Consider the following 27,892-nt stretch of genomic DNA (forward strand, 5'->3'; position numbering starts at 1 on the left):
ACTCATGTAGAAGATCGGATCGACGCAGCTAAGCTTTCATCAGAATCGTCAGTCTGTGCCGGAAGGTGGAAAACATAACGAGTCTTGTCATTGCAACTCAATTGCGTTAAGGAACTGTAACGAAACGGTTATGTAAAAGGTACTGTATGGTACAACTGTAGGGCTGCCAGGAAAACTGAGTTAGCCAGTTTACACAGCAGTGTAGTGTAGGGTTACAAAAGCTGTCACTGTCAATTTGTAAAAGACTTTGTCAGAGCACAATAGTTGCTTTCAAACTCATCTGATCGGGACTAGACGGTTGACGCCCTCTTAACAATGACACTACCATAATGGAAGCCCACTGTATTATCTATTCTAAACAGTCAGGTGTAATCAGACTATATTAAATAATTGAAACCCTAAAATATGACAGAGACGCAACCTAGAGCATATCGATATCAGCTTTGCAGTACGTATAAAATATGTGTCTATGCATTACCTGACTCCAAAGCGATATGTCATCTTAGTGCAGTTCATTAACTGTGACATAATGAACGATGGTTTTTTAGCGCTATGCCATGACTTCATGGGATTGATATTTTCTTTTCACCTGACTAAAAGCCAGCCTTTCACATGGTATTCATTCAAGCTTGTATATACAATGTATGAGCACTCAAATTTAAGATGTATCAGTCTGTTGTGTGCCCTGGATGTCATTAAGTTTTTGCCAAAGGCCGCATCTCCCAATACACATGAAGACTGCAATCTACAAGCATAAGACTCTAGTTGCTGCTTCAAAGAGGAAATCGCCCTGATTGAGAGTTTTTAGATCAGATCTAACAAGTCAGTGGATATTGTGGCCAGGATGTAAGAAAATGAATCAGAAATTACGTTTCAACTCAGCGCTCAATTTATTTTTGCACAGATGTTGCCAACAGTATGTTTGGTAGGTAATGGCCCTTGATGCAAATGGATTTGTGCTTGACGGTAACAAGTGGTCATCAAATATATGTCATAATGAGTAGTTAACATGCTATTATGCTGGCTCAGGTATTAAAGAGGCAATTAGCCCACCCTAGAAATGAACAGGTTACTACTTAGCTGCTTTAAGCGATATCTATGGCAACAATCCGAAGGTAAAGATATGCGATACCCGTTTCCATAGTTTCATAAATGGTAGTGTCATCCCGGGGTTTATAACCAATATCTCCTGCTGCAATGTACAGGTTGTCTCATTTAAGTATTGGCTTGACCCCAGTGACCAATGACCTTGGCCAATTATCATTTTCAGTTGTCATATAGCCCCAAAATAATCAAAACAGACAATAAAAAGATCTTCAAAGATCGCGTTGTCTAGGGGGCATGAACCTGGTTCGTACCATTCGATACAGCATCCTCTGAAATTTTATCCAGTATCCAGATATTTGGTATTTTTCTGAAATTGTCAGCGAATAAATGAAATTTGTGTCTGAAGATGGGCGAGTGTTTTTGAGACACCATGTATATACATTTGTACACAACTACTTGTCGATTCCGATTCCGGTTAGTTATGGCGGCCCTGTGGGAATGTTTAGACCACTGGATCAATGGCGGGAATTCATTTGCAGCTGGTTATTTCCACTTTGGGTACAGGCATCAATATCAGTTTTCTCTACTTCTTATTCAGCTCAGTATTAGGGCAAAGGCCATTACTATTGGGAACCGTACATATGTATCAGGGCAAAGAGCATTGCTAGTGCTACTGCGAGTCATGTATAGGACGTCAGGGAACTTGGCAGATTATTTTCCCATCTAATACTGACAAATTGGCAAGTGCCAAAAAACTTGTGTGTTTTCAGAAACAAATCACTTCTAGTTTTAAGTGTCATATTCAAATTTTAAATTTATTTCCTTTTGATCGAAATTCCTGTTCATACCTCTATTCACAATGCAAATCAATGTGTAAATTCATAGGTATAGCTGAAAGTATGTCATGTTAAAAAACACAGTTGTTATTTTGTGGCTTCCAATGGTTCCACCCACTCAATCATCCAACTGAAATATCTCATCAACGCAAAGAATAAAAATTTCATTTTTCAATTGACAAGGTAATGTTGTTCCATGCGAAGCGTTTTTTGCCACCCCACTGAGCCCATCCATCCATAATATCCAGGTGCACTGTCACTGTTTCATCCAGGCATGAGATAGATTACCCCGTTCTCATTAATGCTTATTAATGGACTCCGTTAAAGAACTAAAATGCAATAAAAAAAGATGTCTTCTGCATTTGGTATCTTATTTGAAGACGAACGTGTGAGCTACATGGCAGTCCACTAGCCGGACAATTTCCTCAGTAATTTTTTTGCATCTGCATATTGGATCGACAGTTTGCATATTCTCCGTTTAAGATGGAATTCCCTAAATCACTCTGTGTAGGACTCGCCAATATGCACCATTAAAGAAAATCGATCACGAAAATATTCATAACGTTGAGCTACTGCAAATAAGGAGTTTACTCATGAGTTGCTTCGTTTAAGAAGATCTATAGGACCTATCAAATGCATCAAACACTACGTAAAATACTAAACTTTTATTTCAAATTATTGGGATGACACCACGATATCGTTAGATTTCCCTATAATAAAAGTGTTGGGGTTTAACCTTTACATTATGTCTACTGCCAAAGGGCAAAATGAAAAAAAAATGGTTTTGAGAAAAACTCCAACACACAAATTGTGTTTAATTGGAATTCAATAAAGTAGGCCTATTGGTCTATACTGTTTAATCGCATGTATCTATAAATGGTTTGTCTCCTACTTGGTTACAATGAAACCTTAATTTTTGAAAGCCCAATTTTTCTATTAAAAAATAAGACAAACATTATTTTTTCGTGATACGCATGGAAGGACTAAAAGTTCATGTTATGTTCTCGTAATAAAATTTACAATAAAAATTGTAAATTTTATTTTTCTATATTATAAAGACACAATATGGTAACAACAATGAAAATAAAATCACTGCCAAAATAACACTTCAAGATAATTATCTATCACCTATCATAGAACAAGCTGTCGCAATTCCTAGTTTTCAATTCCATCATATTCGTGCTCAATTTTCATTACCTAATCAGCTCACTCAACAAAACTCAAAGGGTTAAATTACTGAGTAACTGATCCATTTTCGATACTTTTCATGTCTATTTTTATGCATATCAAACCCATCTCAACTTTGACATTCTCTTCCAAATGAACAGCGAACACAATGAAGACTGTTCATTTGATCCAAGTTAGGCTTTAATAAGTTAAAATTTACAATAGAAACTATTTGTGGATTTTAAAAACAACAGATCGGAATAGATGTATTGATTTGGATTATCTGTCATTAGGGTGTACCATTGGCGTAATTAAAGATGGTTAAAAGTATAGGTTTCTTTTATTACGTTTATCGTGAAGGTCAGTTTATTTCCGCATCACAGTAAAATAAAACTATGTTTTGAAACACATACCGTGACACTGAATGAAAAAGATGATCCATTGCTAAATAACACCTGTTACTTTTCATTTTGTTTCTTTTCAAGACACTTTGTCATTGTTTGTAATCGTTTACTTCCCTTCAATACACACTGCAATTGTTTGTAATCTTTTACTTCCCTTCAATACACACTGCAATTGTTTGTAATCTTTTATTTCCCTTCAATACACACTGCAATTGTTTGTAATCTTTTATTTCCCTTCAATACACACTGCAATTGTTTGTAATCTTTTACTTCCCTTCAATACACACTGCAATTGTTTGTAATCTTTTACTTCCCTTCAATACACACTGCAATTGTTTGTAATCTTTTATATCCCTTCAATACACACTGCAATTGTTTGTAATCTTTCACTTCCCTTCAATACACACTGCAATTGTTTGTAATCTTTTATGTCCCTGCAATACACACTGCAATTGTTTGTAATCTTTTATATCCCTTCAATACACACTGCAATTGTTTGTAATCTTTTATATCCCTTCAATACACACTGCAATTGTTTGTAATCTTTTATTTCCCTTCAATACACACTGCAATTGTTTGTAATCTTTTATATCCCTTCAATACACACTGCAATTGTTTGCAATCTTTTATTTCCCTTCAATACACACTGCAATTGTTTGTTATCTTTTCCTTCACTTAAAGACACACATTCCGATTACTACCTTGCATACCAAAAGTGGTATTACAGGGAAATGTAGGCATCGTCCTAGTATAGTCTTGAATGGTTAGAAATTTGTTTAAAACATCTCAATGATGTTCAAATTACCTCTCTTGGTAAATTTCCCGAAAATAACCCACATGGTAGCATTAGAAAAGAATCAAATTCGATGAAACCTACAACAAGGATAAAATGTTCAGTGGTGAGCGGGTTACAGCTGCAGAAATGTTTCTCCATGGCGACCACTAAAGTCTTAAAATAGCTGTTGTTATAACTAATATCTGGGCCTCGGGTTTATTCCCAACTCGCACTGGTTTTAAAAATTGACATTCTCTTAAGGGGACTGGCGGCTTAGCATTATATTTTCCCAATGACTCTTGAGAGCCTGTGAATACCATAGTATTAGGAGTATCATGTGTAAACAACCAAGTGTGTTTAAAGTTGTCCTTTGGCTGTAATTACCATTGCAGCGAAATGGGGAATGCTTTTTTTGGTATACCCACTAATAAACTAAAGTTGGATTTGTTTTGCTTTCAAAGAAATCATGACAACTCTTCCAACATGACTTTTCCTCCGCAAATTCAAAACCCCGAGGTGACGTCAATTAATCCCCAGTGGGTGTTTATGCCGTGATCAGTCGCCATCAATCTTGGATAATGAACTTGTCACGCCCGTAAAAAACACACTTATTTCCATAATAAATTAGCGAAATAGTGACAAGCTCAGTTTTCGGCAATAAAATCGACACTTTTATGCAAAATGGTTTGCCTGAGTGAATGAGCTAAAAAGTATGGTTACTTTAGATGGTCCAGTCTTTGTATCTGCTTATACGACAACCAACCACTGTGAGTCATTATAGGAAAAGTTCATCTACTATTAATAACTATAAATTTTATAGCTCTGCAAAAATCATCTCAAGCAGGCACAAGCATTACCAAGAATTCATAAATACTATATCTTCTTGGTATTTCCAAGTCAGTATGCATAACACTTGAGACGCTAACCGTTCTGTTCAAGGGCCATTTACACCAAAGTGAGCATACTTTAGTTATTCGTCCTTTTTCATATTCAAAGCACTTTCAATTTCCCGATAATCCACTGACTCTCACAAGAGGAAGTAGCTAGAATGTCCTTTTGGATATTTATTTTTGCCTCCTTTGATGTTATTGATTGGAGAATGGCATCATGCACAGCTATGTCAGGTGGTGGCTTTTATGGTTCAGGTAAATGACATCAATGACAGCGACAGCCATCTTGGACACGTTTCCGAGGTTAGCTGCTTCATCATGAACATTTTGGCAAACATTTTCAAGTGTGGCTTCACCTGTCACAAGTGCCTGAAATTGTTTTACATAGATTGGTCGTCAGTTGATCCACTGTTTTCCTTATTTTAGAACAGGCATGTTCCTATGAAATAATGGTCTGCACCAAGAGTTGGTCATCACTTCGAGCTGCATAAAGCTTGATTTATTTCATCGCAGATTGCCTTTCGATAGAAATTGGTTACCTGCTGTTAGTTATGCATGTTGTTTTGTCTTTTGATAGCACAAACTCTGATATTGAAAAAGATATATCAAGTTGAATTACAGAATAATTGTTGCATACAAATGTATTGAAACGATAATGAAATTGAACACTGCGTGCATAGCAAAAGCTACCGTCAATACGCCTGGTGTATAAATTAATGGTTAAGTGTTGTATTGTTTCGTTTGAGTGACGATGATTAAATCCAGCTGTATTTTATAATCGTGGGATGGTATACTTCGATATGAGATGAATTGAATTGAATGTTGATATCACATGTTGAAATATATCATACAGTTTATTGCTCTATTGATTTGTTCAACTTGGCCTTGCTGCTGAAGTGAGCAGTAGTTGTTCTGCCTGTAGACCGTACGGGTGTTTCAATGGTGTTTATTGGGTGGCAACCACAATATTTCTGGTATATCTTATATATTCATTGGTTGCAAGGACAAAAGCAATGGCTCCCACTGTCACCGTTACTAATTACCCCCACTCCCACCGTTAATCTTCCACGCACACAGTTCAGCCATTTCCTCTACAACACGATGCTATATACCCAACCACTGACAGAGTGTCTTCAGCTATATCCTGTCGCGTTCCTATTCACCATCGACTACATCTTATTCTCATTTCCTGCACATCTATGCCATTTTGCCAACGTAGGCATCTCGAGCAACATGTCAGATAATTACGACACTGAACAGAATCATCCTGCCACCTTTATGTTATGAAGAGGGTGCTTTCAATCTTGAGTTGGAGTTGACAAAATAAAAAAATTTACAGCTTGTGTCGGATTTCCAATTGAAGGAGTGCAGCCCCCGATTTGGGTTAAACTGCAATCATGCGTCATGTTGTTGTCATGGCTCCGTTGCAGGTTGCAGTGACTAAAATAGCTGCCACGTTTTCTTCTATTTGCCTGTTACTGATGTTAGAAGGACAACACATTGGATCCCTGGGCCTTTATTATCAGTCAAATCACGTTAGAATTCCCAGATGAGTAACATAAAGTCAACACAGAATTGAAATTCTCATGTTTTGCAATTCTCACCAAATTATTCATTGACAGCATTTATTACTTCGTTATTTGCGTGATTAGGAACAACTAGCTAACATTCTCATTGCCAATGCCATACGATAGTTATATTCAGCACGATAATACTTAAGGCCTGCATGCAGCATGCCTTATAAATGAACCCTTTGGAATGATGAAGGGATCATACTTTAAGCAGTTTGAAAGACAATGTTTTTTTCTTTCCCTTTTTGGACATAATGGTTCAGAGCTGCCCCATGCATTTACCAATAGGTCTCTTCATTCCACCATGACTGTGCTCCCGAGTTTCTTCCATCTATTCCCGACATTTGCTAGATTCCTCCTCGCTTCCCTACACGTACGCAATATTCACTGTCTCCACACCATCTCCACCCGGACCACGCACTACCAAGACTGCTGGTGGCAGATACAACAAATTAGAGGTTCCATTCCCTTAGGAGGTCGCAACTCAATTGGCATGACATTCCGTAATAGAATCACACAACCCTGTTAAGAGTCTGGCTCTCGGAGCCTTCAGCGCCAGCAGCCAGAAGGAGGAGTGGTCCAGTGCCCGGGCCTTGTAGGAAATGACTAATTGGACTGATGATCCATTTCAATGTGACGTGACCAGATGACTGACATCATAATCCGGTTGGAAAAACCTGATGCATCAGCGTCTTGGAGACGTCTTTGGGATAATGATACGTCGATGATGGGGCTGATGATGGGATTATATGCAGCAACTTACATCGTGATGGTCTCGTCTCTTGGCTGGGTTGATGATGGCACATATGGGTCTTATCAGTGTAGTCTCTCCCACCATCATTAGTCCAATCTTTCGGTGGCTTTTTCTAAATTATAGCATCGGCTAACAGTCAAAGCGTGAGGAGAAAAAGAAGTCACTGTCACAAGAGTGGCAGTACTTATTTCGCTGTCAGGTTTTTCTGTAATGGATTTCGGTAGCATAGTCTTAGTCAACGTATGGCATAAACAACGTTGCACTGTCTTGGTCTTGTGACTTGCCTCCAAACAGTTTTTTTCTCTCAAATGTTTCTTATATCACAGTTTCTGCCATCATTAGTTAAGTGCAGTAGGGAACTGTCTTAATGATGGTTGTTTTTATGGGTATTTCAGAATCAACACAGACACTTCCTTCAGGACTTCACAGGGAGAGTATTCATTAAAGGAAAGCAATGCCTTCAGCTATTAGGCCTACTACTCCAGCCACCATAGGATCACATTTGATTGCGAAATATGTTCCTAAAACTGATGCTCTGAGTTGATGAAGTAGTGAAGCTTACCTTCAGCTAACTATCCACAAACGTAAATGGAATGTATATCACAATCAGTCCATGCAAAAGTGTAACCCACTATGACCAGCCTGGGAGCACCGATTTCTGCAAAATAAGAGAGGATCACGACTTCAATTTGCATATAACCATGTTCATGTATTAGTTAGTATGAAATCAAGTTGAAATTTTTGGAAAAGATAAAAACCGAAAAAAAATTGTTCAAGTCAGCTCAACAACCAGTCAGCTTTGATTTTGTTGCTTCAAGCTAGAAGTTGGAAAGCAAAGGACTCTCAGACGCGAGGCCATAGAACAGGACAGCATGGATGTGAGTTCCTCCACAGCAAAAGCACATCATAGTCACAGCCCGGAGGTGACTCTTATTCCTGGCATGAACTACGGTCCATACCATAACAGACAACTGCCAATACTGTTTCCCCAAGGTGCAAGAAGTCGCACTGCCATCCTCATTAAAATTTCAAAATATCTCCAGGGTGTGCAGTGTAAATTGAAAAGCTACAAAGACAGGAATTCGCATTTCATTAATTGACTCTGGGAGCGACGTCTCGTCTCAGCAGAGCTGCAACTGCCGACTTTCCAAATGATTAATACTGGGAGCCGGTGGAGAGGAAGATTCACCATTGAAAATCTAATGATTTCTTTGGCAAATAGAGCAAATTTACTAAAATTTACATCAAAATGTGTACTAGTTCACCCTAAGTCACAAAGGGTGCAACCACTGAACTGTTCTCCCTTTCTGTATACCAGGGTATGCTTGTGACACCCTTGTCGACAGCGATAATCAAAGACAGACGACGGACACTGGGCTTCTGTACCGCCTAACTCACATTGAGAAGTGTCCTTTAAACATAAAGGCACTTGACAGATATGCCGCATGGGATATGACGCTGATGCTTGACTCTTTTCTGTGGGTGTACTGCTTTTGGCAATCTTCACACGCGTACTTTTAGGTCGATTAAAGAGTCATTAAGGATGTACTGCAAATCCCCAGACGATTCAAGGCAATCGAATGGTTTAAACTAATCAAGCCAATGAAGCTGGAACCAGCTCCAGTTGACATTTCGAAATCAGATTAAGAAAGTCGATGAGGTTAACTGAAGAAAGCCAGATTCTCTTGAAGAGTTGATGTAGTGGAGGGAAGTTAATAGAGTAAGGCCACTTCTCGATTAAGAAGTTATATATAGGTTCATTATTTGAGTCCTGGCTGAGTCAATTACTTGGTTTCCCAACTGGTTGAGGTCCAAATAGCCTCAGCTAAAAATCACAGCCTCAATTTAGATGGTACTTCTCCAAGACGGATATTGGTCGGTATGAGGAAGTGTCCATAATTTTCATGGGTCCTCGTTCAGTTACACAACATAATTATAAGTCATGAGGTCTTGCATCTTGTGTCTAGTGAGTAACGTGCGAGTAACATGAAAGCGAATGATTTGAGGTCAAAACAAACAAGTTGGGCTTTTCTGATTTTAATCAATCCAGACTTATTACTACTTAATTTGCTATTGTATTTATGCACCATCGCCGCTGCAAGAGCGCATTATAACGCCTGCAAGCTGTGACATATTTATTACGAACAAATCGATACCAACATCATTTAAGGCCACTAAGTTACATTTTTTTACATGTATGCTCTAGGAATACAGAGGAAAATTCATAACATTGATTCTGTATTAAAAATGATACAACAGCAATTTTAATTGCGCAAATTCAATGAGTCCATTGCACAGTTTTTTTTTACTATTCCGACTATTGCAGCCACCTGTTTCATTACTTATTGTTAGTTGCAGCTGAGTTCGTCAATGGTAGGCCTATACCGGCATTTAGACGCGACCCAATGCACTGTTGAACGAATTTCAGAAAATATTCTATTTTGACAAAATACTTAGTACATATAATGACACAAATCTTGTGTTGATAAAGCATGCCATCATGTCTGCTCTTCAGATTGATTGATTAATTGTAGAATACTGCCACTCAGGCACGTTACGGATATTGTCTAGTTGAAAATGTTGGAAAATGTTCTGGTGTGGAGGGTTTGTAAGCACACAAGAGAAATGTTATGTTTTGCCATTCGTCCTTAAAAGAGGGCACACACACTCCGTCCACAAATGCAGATGAAGATCCATGGAAGGTGATCCAGGGACATGTATTTACTCTTATCAAGATGGTACAATCAACAATTTATTCATTGTTAGTTCAAACAAAGTAAATTATTTGACTGTGGCAGATGTTAGAAAATCCATAGATTCACAAAGAAGTTTTTTAGGCCTTACACCCAATTGTCTTGACCGGAAGGCAAGTGTTGTACTGGAGAGTGCAGCGGAGGTGGAGTGGAAAGGGTGAGCATCAGGACAAGGCCTTACCCATCAAGGATCAAATTCAGGCGAATGCTCTATTACAGATACCGTACCTCTTTCTTGGGTGTCACTGTGAAGACCTACAGGCCTACACCCAAAACCGTGACAATTGCCATGGTGGAATACGCAATACTGCATATTGTATCAAGAATAGTAACGCGCCTTGAGTAAGACTAGGAGTGGTCAGTAGCAACCACTTCACGAAATGTCGCATCATTGTCATTCAACAAGGTCCTTACCGCAGACTGAGTTGTCCAAAACTGTGGTGGTTTAAAAATTCTACCACTTCATTCTGGAACCCCAAACTATCCAGTTTTTAAAAACGTCTCATGCAGAGTTTTCCGTTTTCTTTCATCACAGAGTGAAAACCAAGAATCTCTCTTGATGAACTATCGCGAGACCAGCCAGCTGATCAATACATTGCATGGTTCTTCTCGTGAAGCCATTGTACCGTTCACCTGTCATCAATACCCGACACGACAAATTCAATTTGTTTCGACATCATGCTGATATGTTTTAGTTATTGGTTCGGATGAAATCATTTACGATATATGTTTTATCGTTGCTGTGCCCCTACCCCCATATACAACTTCATCAGAGACCGTTCCTGAATATTCAAGAAATGGGAGATAATGCATACGATCATGTATGGTCTTTGAATACTATCAAAAGGGGAGAAGGCGAGTGTCTCGTTCATTCATTTCTGGTTACATTCAAAATGTCGGATTACATAAAAAGGGAAGTCAACAGGATGACTTATGCTGTCTGAATCACGCCGTTCTAAGGATTCATTTGGCGGTTCCCGGTTTTGTAATTCAGGAGTTGGGGAAAGGCAGAGTAGTTTATATGACGAAAAGGCGTGAGCAAAATTTCTACTGGTAGAATTGCATCGCAAACATTCTGATATGGCGCAAAAGAACACTTCGGTTTCTCCAGCGCAATAACGATTTCAGCCCAACGTCCAAAACCGAGTATTATTAAACAAATGGGCAATTAGTCTTGGTTGAATTATGTACGGGAATTGTAACAAAAAGAGGCATGGCTGGAAAAATGAACGAGCCGCAACGTCAGCATCATATTTCTTTCATGGAGCAATCAATTCCATGAACTAATAATTGGGTTGGCGTTGTTGGAACAGTGGGTTGCGCGAAAATGAATGAGACTGAGAATGTTGCCTCAGAGGTATTACAGGTGGACAGGAATTTCAATGTTTAAGATCTCATTTGGTTTCGTACATGGAGTGGAGGCCCTATATTTTTTTCCTGGTGTGGTTGAACCTTCTTCAAATTATAACCAAATTCGTCGAAACAGTGGCCAACTAATCCAAGGCATTTTCTATTTAAAGCAGGCGCTGCATCCTTTCTGCCTCTTTAGATCTCAAGCTACAACATTGTAGCTATGAAAAACCTGAACTGGCCGCTGTTGTCAGGACAAACCGATAAAACTCCACACTGGTATTGATTTGGTATCACTAGGTTAAGGCAAGAAGAATAGTCTATAGAATAAAACAACAGGTGGTTTATTATGAATTTTTATTTCAACTGGAGTTAATAACATGGTATGCAAAAACACTCATCCTGGCACTACTCATTACTTTTAAAACAACGCAGAAGAACATAGGGAAGGACTGTACCACTCTCCAAATGACAAGTAATTCAGGGTAACTTATTTTTCTGTACTTCTATATATCACTGTAAACTGCCAACTTAACGTGGGTGTTTCATTTTAGCGGATTTCTGAATAAGTGAGACTTGGGAAAATTTAAATTGCAAAAAAGTGAACATTCAATCTCGTAACATTATTTTTCTTCAGAAATTAACACATATAACAAAAATAAAAATCCGCAAAAGTGTTGCAGTTTACAATATCAATTTTGATATCACATTAGAAAAACAAAACAGGCAAATCAAACTGAAAGTGAACCTATATGTATTTCGCCCTCTTTTCGCACTGCTCATTTACCTGACACAGAAGAACTACATCCGTCGGAATTGTAAAGATTTGAAATACTGGTGACAACACCTGGCATTTTCCACCCACAATATCCATGAAGAACTTTGACAATTGTTTCATTATTGATTCATTACTGTATCAGGCAACATCCAGATATTGATGCCAGGAATGCTGCTGAGCATCAGAGGATATCCTGTAGACTGTTGGGAAAAGACAATGGAGCATGTGGGATTAGGAACTTGTACTGAAAACTAAGCCAGGTTCAATCATGCCGTTCAAGCCTTCATGATGGTAACTAACTTCATGAGACACTACCAATATCAGTTCTTCAAGAGGCAACTTGTAATAAATAGCTCTCCTCTATACATATACACAAAGACAGGGTAGCCTAATTACAAACATAATATATATATGTACAGTGCATTCCTGATATTTTTAACTAGACCCAAGGCGGCCGCATCCAACAGGTGTAACAATAAGATCTAGACTTCAGGCGACACATTCTCTTAAGTCTTACCCCTGGTACATTCTCCTATCAAACAAACGACACAACTGATACAGTTGAAAACAGTAGCATACGAACCTGTTCAATGACCCCGATAATCCTCTAATCCACAAGATTAATTAACAAGGCGAGTATTCCTCTCAACGAATATTATTCACCAGGGGTTGGACAACATCCACAAACACAATGAATGAAATCGATACAACGTAGTGGAGCCCGTTGAAACCAGCATCAATTGGTACTATAGGTGTCTCTGATGTAGTGGAGCGCTGGCAGAAAAATAATTACATGTATCACAGCCCAACATTCGAGTACGGTACCATCACCGTCTACCTTCTGCGATGCCTTCTCCTATTCAAACATTCGGCCGAACGGGAGGCGTAACCAGGATTTCTAGTGAGAGAAGCTGTCATTTTGCCTTTAGCCCGAGGGATTGAGGGCACCTTTCCAAAAATAAATGAATTTTCCCTGTCAAATACAAAGATTTCTTTCTTGCCATGCTTTTGTCAAAGGCAAATTTTCGTTGGGTGAGAAAATGTTCTTCCAGTTCCACTCCCTGTTCCTTCAATGATGGGCGATGGGCTGATTTTGACCCTTGCTGTAATGTCTGTCTTGGAAAGACGTAACAAGTCCTTTACACAGAGAGTGATTCCGTAATGTTATCATATGCCTACTCTTCTATTATGAGGACGAAGTCACAAACAGAACATAGCCTACATAACCCTAATGCCGAAATTTGGCGCGAACCGTTGAAAATTAAACATTGTGCGCCTTTCTTACATTAAGTTCTACTATAAATACTTTAAATACCAATGCTATAATTTGACCAATATTTCCTTCCATGCTATGGTTGTATAACGGTCATCTATCATTAATGGGTCAGTTTGAACACTAATTATCGATACTTTATCCAGTTGATAACACTACCTATAGTTGGTCTCCGACTATTGTGTTCTTTCAAAACTACCTAATTTAGAATTGATGATGGTTGTTTTCGAGAACAATATGGCAGAAGCAGGAGAGCAGGGCGTGCCTTTTCTCTCTTTTTTCATTAGTAATCCTGCAGGTGTATTCTTTATCAAATACCCCAAAATAACAAACGAGACGCACCTTCTTTCCTGAATATCGCTTAAAGCCTTGATGCAACACCTGTCAAAACTACCAAATCACCATGACAACGCCTAACCACATACGACTGTTAGCTATTTGTCATCTTTATGCTGGCATTCCACACAACAACGTTGGTTCCTCGCACGAGGCTTCGTTACATAAAGCGTTTGATTCAGTTTGAAGAACAAGTCTGCTCTAGGAAAAGCTGCAAACATGTAATGATACAGGGATAATGTGCAGAAGATCTCCTCCCGGAATATAAACTTGAGGGTCGATAGGCAGAAAGATGGATTCCTGTGAACAACTTCCCCCCTTGGTCTGTCTGAGATCTTCTGCCGGTTATGTACAAAAGTATACTGCGACTTAGATCTTCCTTTGTCTTCTGTGATTCACCTGTAGTTTGCATATGTGTCGAATCCGTGGAGATATGCCACCATGACATCGTGAATAAACTGATATTGCTCCTGAAAAAGTAACGGATAATGTAGTATTATCTTCGTGCAAGCACGTCACTATTCTTCACAGAAGTTCTTGTTGACTTGGCTTAAAGGCGTGATTGCTGCCTCGTTTTCAACCAAAGACAAGCTATGATTCCAAGACTGGTGGTTTCTCGAAGCAGAAGACTTTGGAAGTGGGATACACATTCCGAGTTTTAGAAGCACCCTTTTATTTGTCAGCAGTGAAGAACTTTGCTTTGTTGCATGAGACTGACAGTGTAGCTTTTAACGCGTGCGTCACGTCGATCAAAGTCGAACGTGTCAGGCCCTATGGAACACTCTTACACAGTCTTGTCTCCACCTGAACCTCGAGATGAATAGGGCTGACTAAATGTTACCGAACAAACATGACGTAACGTACAAAATGCTGTAAAAACTGTGGCCTGTTGACCCTGATCAGCCGTGACAGCTCAAATATGTCCACTTCCTGTTCGATCTTAACCTTCTCCATCACACAATGCGTGGCACAGAAAACACCACTGTGCAGGGCACCGTCCCTGGAAATCGAAATGGGAAATTTATATCAAAAATGTTCTACCGAAAATCAGCCGTCTGTCATCTAGATTCAGGACATCGAGAGGCGGAGTATATTGAAAACAACTGGTGCCAGGGTGTATACTAGTATTCTTGCTTGGTTACTGGAAATTGGACCCAATTACTGGGATACGAGTCAAAGCAAAATTAGTAAGTCGAGTACTTAAACATAGAATGTAACAAGTTGGGTGTGACTTACAGACAATTGACAAGAATGGGGCCTGCTCCCATCCGGTCCTGCCTCGCCATGACCGCCGACAACAGATTCACAACAGCCTGAGCATCTGAGGGGACATGGCTGTTCGTAGCCCATGGCATGAAGTGATACTGGCGGACCTCTTTCTTCATCGGTGGTTCTTTCTGGAAGGCAGATATCAACCTATTATTTAAAAGCTGAAAAAATGACAAGTCTGGTACATTTGGCCCAGTCCATGTCCAGTATACTAAAGGGGCTTTCGACATCGGGGATATGATTACTGTGAAACAGACAAGTGTTATATGTGGGTTATACACGGTATAAGGAGAATCGAAGCCAATCCTGCAGGCCAAGAGATGACACTGATTTCACCGAAAGCACAACCAGTGTCGATTGGCTTTAACTGATGGTACTTAAATAGTTGCAAGACTTTGATTCGAGCTGCTCGTGCGGGTATCAAGCAAAAGCTTTACCTGGTTTGTTGACTTGAGAGTAAGAGCAAAATCTCTGATTGTGAAATCAGTGTTGTTTTCATCGGTTGTTGTACATTTGATCTGCAGGGGTCCGAACTTAAGGTAATGTCCCGACGAAGGCCAGAATTGCTGAATGTGAAGGAAGATACAACTTCGATTATGTTCATGGACAAGAATGAAGAGATCTGTCACCGGTAGCTAAAAGTGTGTAATGTTCCTCAAGCTAGATATTTGTGTGTTATCAATCCATAATTATGCCAGCAGGCCAGCAAACCAATACCGAAACAGTCTTCTCAGGCAAAATAGAAGTAAAGGTTTTTGAGATTCTGAGAAGCCTACGGGTCTTTCACTTCACTAAAAAGCCATTACGGGTTTTCAACTGCCGAAAAACCTTTACTGTAACACCTTCAGCGCCGAACCACGTAGATCTGCGTGGCCCAAATCCCCTCTCTTTGAGCTGGTTATCGGAGTCTAATGGACTTCATGAGAGAACTACGCCATCGCCATCTTCAGGGCAAGGTAGGAACTGAAAAGACTGTCATTTAAAGTTCTAAACTACGCCATCGCCATCTTCAGGGCAAGGTAGAAACTGAAAAGACCTGCCGTTCTTTTCAAGGTATTTTCAGTTCCTACCTTGCCCTGAAGATGGCGGTGGCGTAGTTCTTTCATGAAGTCCATGAGAATCCGATAACCAGCTCAAAGAGGGGGGATTTGGGCCACGTAGATCTACGTGGTTCGGCGCTGAAGGTGTTAAAGTGTGTATGAATAAATATTTAGCAACCCTGTAACTTTCTTAGTGATGTCAGACAGCAATATATGCTCTACTAAATGGTTATCTTACATGTTCTCCTTCCGGGAGCGGTTCCATTGTCACTATCGTTTCAACCTCATGGTCGTAGACCAGGCGCCAAAAGTCCACCACTGTGCTCGGAAGAGGAAACTGTGTCGCGATGAACGTGTTCTTCTGAGCAAAACCCTGAAGTGAACATGGAAAACAGCAAAGTATCAGTATTATTATTACCGGCGTCGTAACCGTATTGGAGAGTTCTGGAGTCAACTTTAGGCTACTTTCCACCTATGTTGGATCTTTTAAATGCCCTGGCAGAGACAACTCATATTGTAATACCTTCTAATATTTCTTGCAAAAAGCAGTCACCATCCTTAATTTGTAATCTAGGTTTTATTGCTGATCAAATCGAAGTATTTTGTAAATTCAGAATCAATCGAGGAAAGAAATAATTTTTCTAGAAACAACCGCAACCTACGTCCACATGGACTGCATTGATGTAATTGTTTCTTCCTTCAATCGGCGACGAGAGACGGGCCCAGGACGAATTATCTAAAATCGGATAAGAAAAGATATTTAAAGTTAAACAATAAATGTGATGCAAGGAAACCTTAGGCTGCATGTAAAAATGGCAACATTTGGACCTTTTTGGATCACCTAATTTGTAGTAGGCTATTCATATCTTCTTGACAAAAGTGACCTCTATGAATCTGGCACTGAATGCGTTATTGCTTGGTCCACACGGCTGACGCGACACGACAGCCTTTAGTTAGGTTGACTTACCTGGTAGAATGGCGGCTGATCGGTTCTTGGGGACATTCTGAGGAGATCTTGCGTCGGAGTATCGCTTCTCGGCGTGAAAGGTGTCAAACATGGAAAGAAGCTGAAAGTTTGATGAAAGTTGGATATTTTGAAGGAGTTGTTATGTTTTTTTATGATTGGTTCGCTTTTGAGAATTACTGACCTGTTTCTCTTACTTGTGTGAATTCAATTTTTATCACATCCCAACCGTTAGAAATAAAACTTGACAAAATCTGTACCAGTTTTTTTATCCTGTTGGTATCAGGGTAACTGTTCAGATCCTTTGTTTTTTTCTTCCGAAATTAATTCACCTCGTGTTGTTCCTTTAGCTTGCTCCGTCTGCCAGGCTCTTCTGGTGATGACAGCTTCCGGTACTCATCAAGAAATGTCGAGCACAAGATGGCGGTCCGTCCCACGTTGAAGTATTGCACCAACGCCTCATGGATGAAAATATACTGATCCTGGAGGAACGGTTAAAAAATAGAATAGACCGTATAAAGTATTAAAGTTGAGATCGACACAAAGTCACGTATTTAAAAAAAAAAGTGTATGGAAGAGTAGGCCTAAGCTTACATGTCGACATGTAATGTATATCGCATTGTAAGGAAACTGTTGCCGATACTGATATATACATGTATATCTCTCCCAATCTAGTCTTAAATAACGGAATGGGAATGTATATGATCTTTTCTCACCGGTGTCTGCACCATATTTGTCCGAAATTTCCTCATTTCTAGGATACACTCATGCGCATTGACCTTATCCTCGGCCTCTCCTTGGCGGAATAAGTAATCTATGGCAAGGAATGTCCCAGTACGCCCGATACCAGCGCTGCAAAATACATGTCATAGTACTAAAAAACTGGTCAAAGATTCTTCATGGAATCTAAGTGTTTCAACTCTTATGTTTAAAAGACCCCTATCATAATTCCGTCATCTGGTGAATAAAATCGCATCGAGATTTTGATCGATTCCGACATGGACTTGCATTCAGAGTTTTCTAAGACTGGATTTCCTTAATGACTTCTAGCTGTAAGAATTTTGCAAGAAATGATGATACGTATGAACATAACTGTACCTGCAGTGCACTAAAACAGCTGTGTCACTCTGCTGGCTTGCAGTGGATGACACTCGTCTCCAGAATTCTACCATCGAAGATGCGAACTTCGGCGCCCCGTGATCAGGCCAAGTGGTAAAATGAAAATGATGAATGTTTCTTTTCTCGTCACCCTGAAAAGCAAAACGTTTGAGGAAGCTTTAACATGTATTATTGCTATGGCTGGACCTCCACGAAAAGAATTGGTTAATTGCAGTTGGCTGACCAATGTTTAAAAGATGTCAAGCCGGAGATATCATTTGCAAAATCATTGATCAAATTCAACAACTTATCATAATCCATTACAGCTATGCTATACCTTTTTGGCTTCTAACGTGGTCATGGTAAAGTTTGGTAGTCGATTCATATTTATCAGTGTCACAGTTATCTCGCCATTAACTTCCACTGGTTGAGATTCGGACGGAAGATATCGCACACATTTAAGCTGAAAAGATAACAAGAAAGGAATTGAAAAATGTGGTAAAATTAGAACAGTGGTATCGTGTCCGTAAGAAGGAAACGTGGACTATCGCATAAAGCCTGTGTGGTTTATCAGATTTTAAGGTAAGATGTAAAATCAGAGAGATGTCAGCTCGAGTTCAGTGAAAAATATGAGCCGACTACGCGTACCTTTCCCATTTCCACGTAGTTGGAGACCATAGCAATTGTAGCACATTTCTCCTGCCAAATAAGTCTCCAGAAATCATTAATGGTATTTGCTAGTGGTCCTGTAAACAAAAACGGGCTGAATGAAATAATTGTCTAAAACATATAGTGCTATACATGTATATGCCTCATATGTCCATGGGCTGCTTAGTTGGTTTAATATTCAGTTTCGTGCATATGTAAATGTATCCTTATAGGATTCTTGAAAGAAAGACCTAATACGATTCTAAGAATCTTTATTTGGACCTTGATCGACCTGGGTAAAGAGATGTCCACAGCAGCCCTCAAGGAAAGAATTACCAATATGCAAATTGACCAAAAGTTCCAATTTTCTTACCTTGAGCGGCGATGAATTTCAATTGTTTCTCATAGCTCTGCGTAAAGGAATGAAAAAAAGATTTTTAACTGCTTTAAAATTACTTTAAAATAGGGTTGCTTTTCCTTGTCTATTCAACAAGCCTTCGCGAACCCATTCTAACTTCCTGTTGGCATGGTCCACGATCGCATTGATGTCACCGCAGCTGCCTTGCCTTTGTCCGTTTTCTCAGCCCCCTAATCAACTTTTTTTTGAGGCGTGCACAATCTTTAAGAATACGTATATTTTTATTAGAATCTAGGGATTATAATATTCTCTTACAATCGAAAAATAACTCACCTCTACATAGCTTGCATTGATGTAATCTGAAGATGGGACACTGTCGATCGGATCTAGAACAACACGGGTGTGGTCGTCTGAAAAAAGACAAATGATAAAATTCAAATTTGCATTTGATAAAAGGTTTGAGAATTTTTTGTTCCAGTTTCATCAAAAATAGTTGCAGGATAGTTTCTCAATTTGAATCCCTATAGATTCCAGAGTGTTTTGAATAGCGATTAGGATAAGACTTACTTACAGGGCACAATGTTCCGAAATCTATTCTTTTTCATGTTGATCTTGCTCTCAGCAACAGTGTGAGCGTCTGTCAATTTCTCAGGAAATGTCTGAAAAACAAACATAACAGATAATAGACGATTACCTTTGATTTCTTTTTTTCAGTATCATGATATCGCAAAATCCTGTAAAAATGGTTGCATGCAAATTATAGGCCTGATTACTGACCTCTTAGAAAGGATTTCAAATTATTGCTCTTGATGACCGTTGAAATAAACTATAACCGGAAAACACGTTACCTTAAATTCAGCCTTCAGTTCGATTGCATGATTGGATTTTTTCGCCATTACAATACTCAATAAGTCTGCAACAGGCATGTCATAGAATGCCTTTGATTTCACGTCGTAGTTCTCATGGATTTCCGAACGGACAACGTTCTCCTTTCGTTGGGGAAGTAAGTGACGCACGCTGTCGGTCAAATTGTCTTCAGTGTTATTTCCCCTGGCTGAGGATATGAAAGCAAATTTTAAACAAATTTTGTCAAGGTTGAGAACTTTATATTTTGTCGAAAAATTTTATATTTTGTTCAGTTGTAATCTAACATAAGTATCTCCAAGAAAATAGTGCCATATTTCATACGTTCCCCCAAACAGCTGCCAACGTGTGTTTTTGTGTTATTGCAGCCCCACTAAGCATCGGAAATGACAGCGGGTTGTAACTTTTTGGCCTCAGGCTCGCTAATGATACTTTGGTCACAGCATTCCCAAAGACATAGGAAGTACGTATAGTATATCGAGGTAAACCTACCACCTGGCATGATCAGCGACAACGGGACGTTTGCTGGTTCTGTATCAGTCTCAACAATCGTTTTTCTTCGTCGCTTCCTGAAATATAAGATACCGTCATTAGAGGCACTGCCAAATATCATAGGCCCACTGTTGCTGCTCATTTTCTTCGTAGAAAGCCGTTTTTTGGGTTGATTATTTTATTCAGAATCTAGGCGTTGCCCTACAGACCATTGGTTCTCCGGTAACTATGGTGAGAAGGTAAGAATAAATTACGGGATATTATGAAAATTAATATCAGACACCAACAGGCAGAGCGGGTTGAGGTATCGCAAACTACAAGCCAACTCGTGGGCATAGTGCTAACTTACCTGACCATTTGGTACACCAGTATTCCAATAACGATAACGATGATCAAAAGAATGGCACAAGTGATACAAATGCCAAGGATGATTGGATCAAATTTATAACCTAGAAAGCAAAAGAATATACACCAAAATAATCAAATAATTGATAACACATATAATAAGTCCTAAAATCTATGAACCACAACTGATGATTTGAAAATCAGGTCTAGAAAATTGATGCTGGTGCTAATACTATACTTGCCTTTTGGTATTATGAAATAAGCTACTGTCCCATTCTTTCTGAGCCCACCACTATTGATCACAGCCACGATAAATGAGTAGTTGGCGTTCACGTGGAGTCCTTTGACAGATGTTACTGGTGAACTGGTCTCATGATTGTTCCAACGTGCAGACTTCGGACCCATCAGTTTGTAATGAATGGCGTAAAATGTGATGCTCTGGCAGTTCGCCTTACTTTTAGGAATCTCCTGAATAGCATGGAGAAGAAAAACAAAATAAGAGTGTAATAGGAATGGAAATTATTTACCTTGCTGTTCGAGGAAGGATTAAGGTCCACAGCTATTGAGACAAATTACCCCACAACATTCTCACAGGTCATTACCAGTTGATTTAGGGTTCCAAAAACATATTCGGTACGAAGTCATTTTCTTTTTAATTTTTTCGTGTAGTTGTAATATAATCATCTGGCATATAAAGTCTTGTTAGAGTAGTGTACAGACGAAAATTTTAAGAACATTGATTTCCTTTGCGAAAGCAGAACCTTTGAACCATTACCTTGATAGTAATGATTGTGCTGTTGAACAATTTTCCTGGCTTTATGCTAATTATGCTCGGACCCTCCGCTGGAGCTGAAAGACGAGAAACAAGTGGAAGCGTAAAACAAAGCCCCAAGATGTCCCATTATTGTTCTGAAATCTGTCATTTGAAGTTACCATTGTTCCCCCAGAATAAGTTTCTGGAGTAAAGGCTCCTATATAGGTTAAATTTTATTTCCCTAATATGTGTTACAATTCCTGACGCAATGTCATTTTTTCTACCTACCCCCACAGCGAGTCCAGAGATTGCTCGATGGTCCTGGGGGACCCCACAAATTCACGCCATCAGTCGATCCTTTGTACTGCACAACTAACCGGAAGCTGTATTCTGTGTGCCCCTCCAGACCAGTCACATTTAGACTAAACCACGTGCTGGTTGGGAGGACGACCATTTCATCGTTATGGTCAAACCAGCGGAAGGTGCCATCGTTTTTCTTATACTGAAGACGGTATCTCTGGACCTGGCCGTAATTTGGGGCATTCGTTTGAGCTCTTTTGACAGGCCACTTAACCATTATTGATGAATCGTCTGAAGGGCCCAGCTTTGACACTGTCGGTATTTCTGAAATCACAAAATATCAGCCTACTTTTACGAAGACGACTGTAGTTGGCAGCAGAATTCAAGACTCTTCGTTGACCTTTAGGAAACATCACATAACCTTTGAGATTCTGAAAAACTCTACAGCTTACCTATGTTGCAGTAGGGTCCCGTATAACCAACTTTACAGCTCTGAGAACATTTCCCAGCTTCTACTCCACAACCCTTGCTGTTGGCACACTGACATTGATAGTTGCAATTTGGACCGTAGAAGCCTGTCGGACATTCTGAAAAAGAAAGCGGACTTGTTGACTCAGCCAGTCATTCTAACCTAAAAAACAACTGGAAAAGATAAAAAGGTAGGGAAAGTGGGAAATGCCAGCAAACTCACTTCTAAACTGATAAGCCCATGTTTTAACCTCACAAAGAGCCAGCGTCCCTGTCATCATTATCTTTACGAAGAGATATCGTCCAATTACTGGCTTGTTGCAGGTGATTTCAGCTGTCTCGCCGTTCGCGACCATACCGGGATAGCTGTTGCAGACACCGGTGCCCTGGGCTATGTCAGGGTTGTCTACATTGGACACCCAGATTATGAAGTTCTGTAACGCTGAAAATGATTTTTTAAAGACTTTTGGGACATTTCCTAAATAGCATATAATGTATGTACTGTGAGACGCACTTTGCCATATCAACATTAGAATAATTGTGGATTGGTTCATTTCATAAATAGTAAGAAAACACTTTGCGATATCACCAGAAACATCCTTGGAACAGAATGAAAAATGGTCATATGGGAGATCGAACTGTAAAGTTATTTTTTGTACAAAGAATACAAAACATGCACATGCTTTTAGAAGAAAAAGCTAAAAATCAAAAATTAAAAATGCTTGTTGTTTGTAAATATATGTACATACTTTGTCCACACTTTCCGGCACAGTTACGATTGTACAGCATGACTTTGAAGAGGACGAATTCCCTTCCCATGTCGACCCTCCACCACGGGATGTCATCATCAGCCTTTGTCTGGGTACAACTCGTCCAAGTTGTGGAAGTGCTACCGTCCACGGCCGCACTGGAAGGGGTAAAGTCGGCTAATGTGGACTTTTGTTTTGTTGGCATGCCTTTTGCCGCATTCCCTGAAATGACAAATGGTGATAAACGCCTTTTTAATTATCAGTTTCAATCCTCTCAACCATCATAAAGGATAGCTATTATCAAAAACCAAATTCTTCGTAAACCATCTTTAACAGACAGGGTCTTTGTTAACACTTGAGTAAGGAATATAAAAACATCTAAAAACAGCCTAGTTCTTCCTATTAAAGCATGGTAAGCATTTCAAGAGTTTCGTTGACACTTACCGAGTTGACAGTACTCCCCATACCAGTCGGGTGCGCAGCCAGAAGGACACGCCCCAGTCGTGGAGTTGCACTGAACATCATATTTACAGTGGCAGGTGTAATCGCAATTGTAGCCGAATTTATTTGTTGGACAACCTGCGAGAGAGAAAACGACATTACAAGACAGAATAAGAACCGCGACAGCAAGGGCTGAGGCCTGAGGCAATTTTGTGTCAAGCTCATGGTGAAATCATCCTAGACCGGCCAGGCCCTTCCCACTACAACTGGCAGCGCAGCGGATCGAAGCCCATTTTAATGGGCTAATCATCCTTCCTCAGCTCAGTATGGTGTTTGGGAAGGAAAATACGAACTCTCGGAAATTTACCAAACTATAGGACCGACCTGAAAATTCCAAACACCTTACCTTTCAGGGTAGCAAATAATCCTATCACAAAAGCCAGTGGAAACAAATCAATAATCATGGCTTTTTACGTCTTAGATTTTATTTCGCAAAGGCAGCCACACTGATAAACTATCAGAATGGCGAGATCAGGCCTATATCACCACTTCCTTCAATTCTATACGCCTACATTAATGTGATCTATTTTTATTCACCACGCATAAAATACAATACAAAGAAATACGAGCATTTCTTAACATTATCATCAATGGAGGTGTTGAGAATCTAGGACACAGGTAAAAACTCACAATAGCTCCCGATGTCGGACAATGTGTGCCTTTGCCATGCTTGGGATAACGGATCTCACACCATTTATCATGACCCAGCATGAGGCCGGCCTATATCAAAAATAAATAAATAAATGATTATTTTCATTTCGTGTCAAGTGTAGATGAGATACTTGATGTAATTGCTTAGATTAAGACAATTGTACCGGTATACCAGAGAATAGTTAAATTCACTACTTTTACCCAAGAATAAGCAACAGTGTCGTGGTCGTCGTTCGGTAACAAAGGGGACGTATATGGAGAAGGAGGGGCATTTCCTTAGACACAGCGGAGCCCATTCACATCTTCACGGCAAAAATCCGACAACAAACTAGGTCATAGAGTTATCAATTAGGTCAATATTGTCCATGCCCTGACTGAGAATTTGCGATGTAATTTGTCACATCTGATATTAATATAGGCTTAGTATGGTATGGTAAGTACTCATCCTGCCGAATGGAAACCTCCGTCAGCAACAATAAATTCCTTCCTCATTCCTGGACCCACAACATTCACGGGTTTTGTCAATTTCGTAAATTCTGATATTGAACATATAAAATCATCATTTGATGCCATTATTTTGTAGATGTGCCATTAGTCACAGCTACAGATGACAGAATGCAACTTAGGCTTTGGTGTCCATTGAACAAAGGTCTTCAAAGGTCAGGCGGGCGCGTCGATTATAATAATAATATACAATGTATAATAATGATCACAATATTGAAGATAAGAAGAAGAATTCCCTAGCTTGTTGGCTTGGGAAGCCTAGTGATTCACCTTCCCTAAAGAATGCATAAGATTCGAGACATGTCCATTAAAGGGGCACTATAGGCAGCATCTTGGTAGGCAACATAAAGTTACACAAAGTAGCCAGTGAGTCTCTCACCTCTCACAGTTTGTCCTAACCTAGTCACGCCTGTAACAGGGATACATTCAGTGATGAATCAAATAAGACCTAATGCCCTTACTCTGTTTATAAGTCAGCTAAAGTTGGCCAATTTGACCCCCTGCTCCTACATTGTCCCTCTTTAATGGGAAACTCTAGGCAACAGCTAGGTAGGCAAGATAAAGTTACACAAAGTCGCCAATAAGGGTCTCTCACACAACAGTATGTTGAAACTATGCACACGTGTTCGAGTGAGTGAGTGACGGTCACCTGTACACTGGATGCGCTACAAAGCTTCCAGCTGAAATTAGATTCTGGAAAAACCAAACTTCGAAGAAATCGACCCAGTAGTTTTGCACTCCGACCCTAAAGGACAGCGACTTACTTCTAAAGCGAACTATGGAACCCTCCCTCCCTCTGATGAAGGAAGAGCCAACTTGCGGCTGTGAGAAGTTAGCCACATTGAAGAATTCCTATTTTGCTTTGCTTGACAAATGCGCGTGCGTGCATGTGCGTGTAGCTAGTGTTGTTCGCTGTGCATGCACGATGTCTCGCCGACCTGGGTATTTTGGCCAATTTCTGCAACGTATTAAAAAATCTTTTGTTATATATAGAACATCTGAAAAATATGTCGGAGAGGATCACTTAGGAAATAAATATTTTGAGATCCAAAAAGGTTAGGAAAGCACTTGCATGTTGGCTCATCTTCATTGATCATCAAATTTACACGGGGGCGTTGACTATTATGGGGCGCCCTGTCTTTCAAAATTCATTTTTGATCATTTTTTTAGATCAGTTTGCCTCATTCCAGATCAGCACACCCAGCAGTGGAGTGGTCGAAGTTCACCGAACCATGGATAGGGTTAGACACTGTTGAAAATGTCGCTCCAACTATGGTGTGCGTGGAGTGGACCAATGGCAATGCCGCCATGTGTGCTCTTCACTTAACAAGCGTATAAACCTCTTTTCCTCTGTTCCTTATCAGATCATTTCACATTTCAGTAAAAATTAAAAACTTTCTTTTCAGATGAGAAATCTGGAGTAAAGGCAAAGAGGTCATATAAAGCTCATACAGAAGATCCTACCGCAGTCGGTGACATTCCAACAGAATGGGACTGTGAGTGCTGAAGCCTGTGTGTTCTGGTCCATTCTCTCATCTGATAATTTTCAGTGTAAAATAATGTAAACTCAATCAGGAGCTGTTGTGATTAGAAATGGCAGCCTGAGCCTGTACCTAGTAAAGACCTATATCAACCGACTCCTGAGCCTAGTTTAAGATTGATCCAGCTGCAGGGAGAAAGCAACCGAATCCTTGAACTGACCACTTGGATTTTTTTTCAGCTTGGCTAAGATGGAGGAGAAATGATCCACCAATGCAAGAGGTAATTACCTGCTGTCCCTATAAGTTATTTCTAAAGAGTGCTCAGCTGATGTGATCATTTGTACGCTTTAGCGATACCAAATTACAGGACGATTACACCCTCTTTTGTAACATGGCAACGGCATTGACTATGACTTCTGGAACCACAAGAATGCTCCGTGAAAATTTGTGTTGCGTACATTGATACAGTTAACCATCTTATTTCAGGAGATTGATAAAAATTATGCAATGATGATGGCAAGACAAGCAAGAGCCCAAGAACAGGATATGAAAGATAAACTGGTAAGAAGTCTAGGTGTCATAATTAGACGTCTGATCAGCAGTAAGACCCATTCAGACTGCAGTGTTATCGAAGCAAAGCGACTTGCTCAATGCATGTGTGTCTTGGTTGTCGAACCCCCAATGTTCCAATCATTAGACCATTGCTCGTGCCACTCTGATAAGAATCGTAATGGCAGGTAATTAAAGATGATTCCCACACATTGTCATCACCATTGTCATTTCAGGAAGCAGAGGAAAATTATGAAGCTGGAACAGTTCATCGTGTGGAAGCTTATCAAGATAAATCAAGTGAGCAAATGCTTTCGAGTGCTCCAGTATCCTGTTCATAAACCATCTTGGACTGTATCGAATGACTAGCTTTCTGAAAGAGAAAGATCTTGTCTCAAGCAAGTGGTTCTATACTTAAGAAGTGATTCACGTTGCTAGATAAATTCTTTGTGTCAACCTTCAGGATGCTGGCCTGGTGTTATTTCCTGCGAGTAGTGCTTTGACTAGAAAAGTGGCAGTGCCCACAATGTGATCATCTTGTGGTCATGACAGCTCCAGACTTTCTTACAGCACTAATGGAAAAATTTCTAAGCCAAGCTGTATGATAGTTTATTCTTATCTTCCAGAATTCCCAACCTACTCGGATTATGAACAAGTGCCCGGTGTCGAGCCTAAAACAAAGGAAGACAGATGACAACAGTGAGATGAGAGGTTCAGGCTTGGAGTTTATTTATGAAGTGGACCGTACCCGGTACCGGAGTTTCTTCAACATTTGTATCATCTGAAAATGGATTTAGAATTGATCTCTGATGTGAAGTAAACCTGGATCGGTATTACAATCAGTAATTTATGGAGTGCATTGTTCCTCAAGAGTGACTGCAAATAAAAATGTTTAAAAAGACCTGAAGTTTTGCCTTATTTCT

The 27,892-nt window shown here is 39.7% G+C and overlaps 3 protein-coding genes across 6 annotated transcripts in view; 1 reads left to right on the forward strand and 2 right to left on the reverse strand.

Annotated features, from left to right (window-relative positions):
• The window catches only part of LOC135487205 (neuronal calcium sensor 2-like), a 54,096-nt gene extending 46,586 nt beyond the window's left edge, over nucleotides 1-7,510 (reverse strand). The window contains exon 1 of the mRNA XM_064770698.1: nucleotides 7,454-7,510. The gene's annotated coding sequence lies outside the window, so the exon portion shown is untranslated. The remainder of the gene's footprint in view (nucleotides 1-7,453) is intronic.
• LOC135487168 (receptor-type tyrosine-protein phosphatase alpha-like) lies at nucleotides 96-25,004 on the reverse strand. 4 transcript variants are annotated; one of them, XR_010446786.1, is made up of 28 exons: nucleotides 24,131-24,374; nucleotides 23,728-23,862; nucleotides 23,284-23,505; nucleotides 22,758-22,976; nucleotides 22,519-22,653; nucleotides 22,055-22,390; nucleotides 21,788-21,861; nucleotides 21,255-21,480; nucleotides 21,017-21,116; nucleotides 20,668-20,744; nucleotides 20,160-20,365; nucleotides 19,883-19,970; nucleotides 19,645-19,721; nucleotides 19,327-19,363; nucleotides 18,954-19,051; nucleotides 18,643-18,768; nucleotides 18,306-18,457; nucleotides 17,924-18,059; nucleotides 17,540-17,689; nucleotides 17,211-17,310; nucleotides 16,906-16,979; nucleotides 16,482-16,616; nucleotides 15,641-15,769; nucleotides 15,171-15,331; nucleotides 14,799-14,934; nucleotides 12,909-14,404; nucleotides 8,007-8,102; nucleotides 96-114 (listed from the first exon to the last, which is right to left on the reverse strand). XR_010446786.1 is itself a non-coding variant. In XM_064770637.1 (27 exons), exons 4-27 carry the CDS (start codon nucleotides 23,486-23,488, stop codon nucleotides 14,330-14,332), a joined length of 3,252 nt encoding a protein of 1,083 aa, XP_064626707.1. In that variant the 5' UTR covers nucleotides 23,489-23,505; nucleotides 23,728-23,862; nucleotides 24,415-24,504; nucleotides 24,877-25,004; the 3' UTR covers nucleotides 11,888-14,329. The 4 variants fall into 4 exon arrangements, 3 of the variants coding, with proteins under 3 accessions (XP_064626707.1, XP_064626706.1, XP_064626705.1); XM_064770637.1 differs by lacking the exons at nucleotides 96-114; nucleotides 8,007-8,102; nucleotides 24,131-24,374 and adding exons at nucleotides 24,415-24,504; nucleotides 24,877-25,004 and having other exon boundaries at nucleotides 11,888-14,404; XM_064770636.1 differs by lacking the exons at nucleotides 96-114; nucleotides 8,007-8,102; nucleotides 24,131-24,374 and adding an exon at nucleotides 24,415-25,004 and having other exon boundaries at nucleotides 11,888-14,404.
• Nucleotides 25,005-25,794: 790 nt separating this feature from the next.
• On the forward strand, nucleotides 25,795-27,870 carry LOC135487206 (NADH dehydrogenase [ubiquinone] 1 alpha subcomplex assembly factor 2-like). The gene is made up of 6 exons (XM_064770699.1): nucleotides 25,795-25,994; nucleotides 26,346-26,435; nucleotides 26,660-26,700; nucleotides 26,907-26,981; nucleotides 27,206-27,269; nucleotides 27,596-27,870. The coding sequence occupies exons 1-6, from the start codon at nucleotides 25,865-25,867 to the stop codon at nucleotides 27,661-27,663; spliced, it is 468 nt and encodes a 155-aa protein (XP_064626769.1). The 5' UTR covers nucleotides 25,795-25,864; the 3' UTR covers nucleotides 27,664-27,870.
• The last annotated feature ends 22 nt before the right edge of the window (nucleotides 27,871-27,892 follow it).

The sequence above is a fragment of the Lineus longissimus genome, chromosome 4 (assembly GCF_910592395.1).
Source record: "Lineus longissimus chromosome 4, tnLinLong1.2, whole genome shotgun sequence".
NCBI lineage: Eukaryota > Metazoa > Nemertea > Pilidiophora > Heteronemertea > Lineidae > Lineus > Lineus longissimus.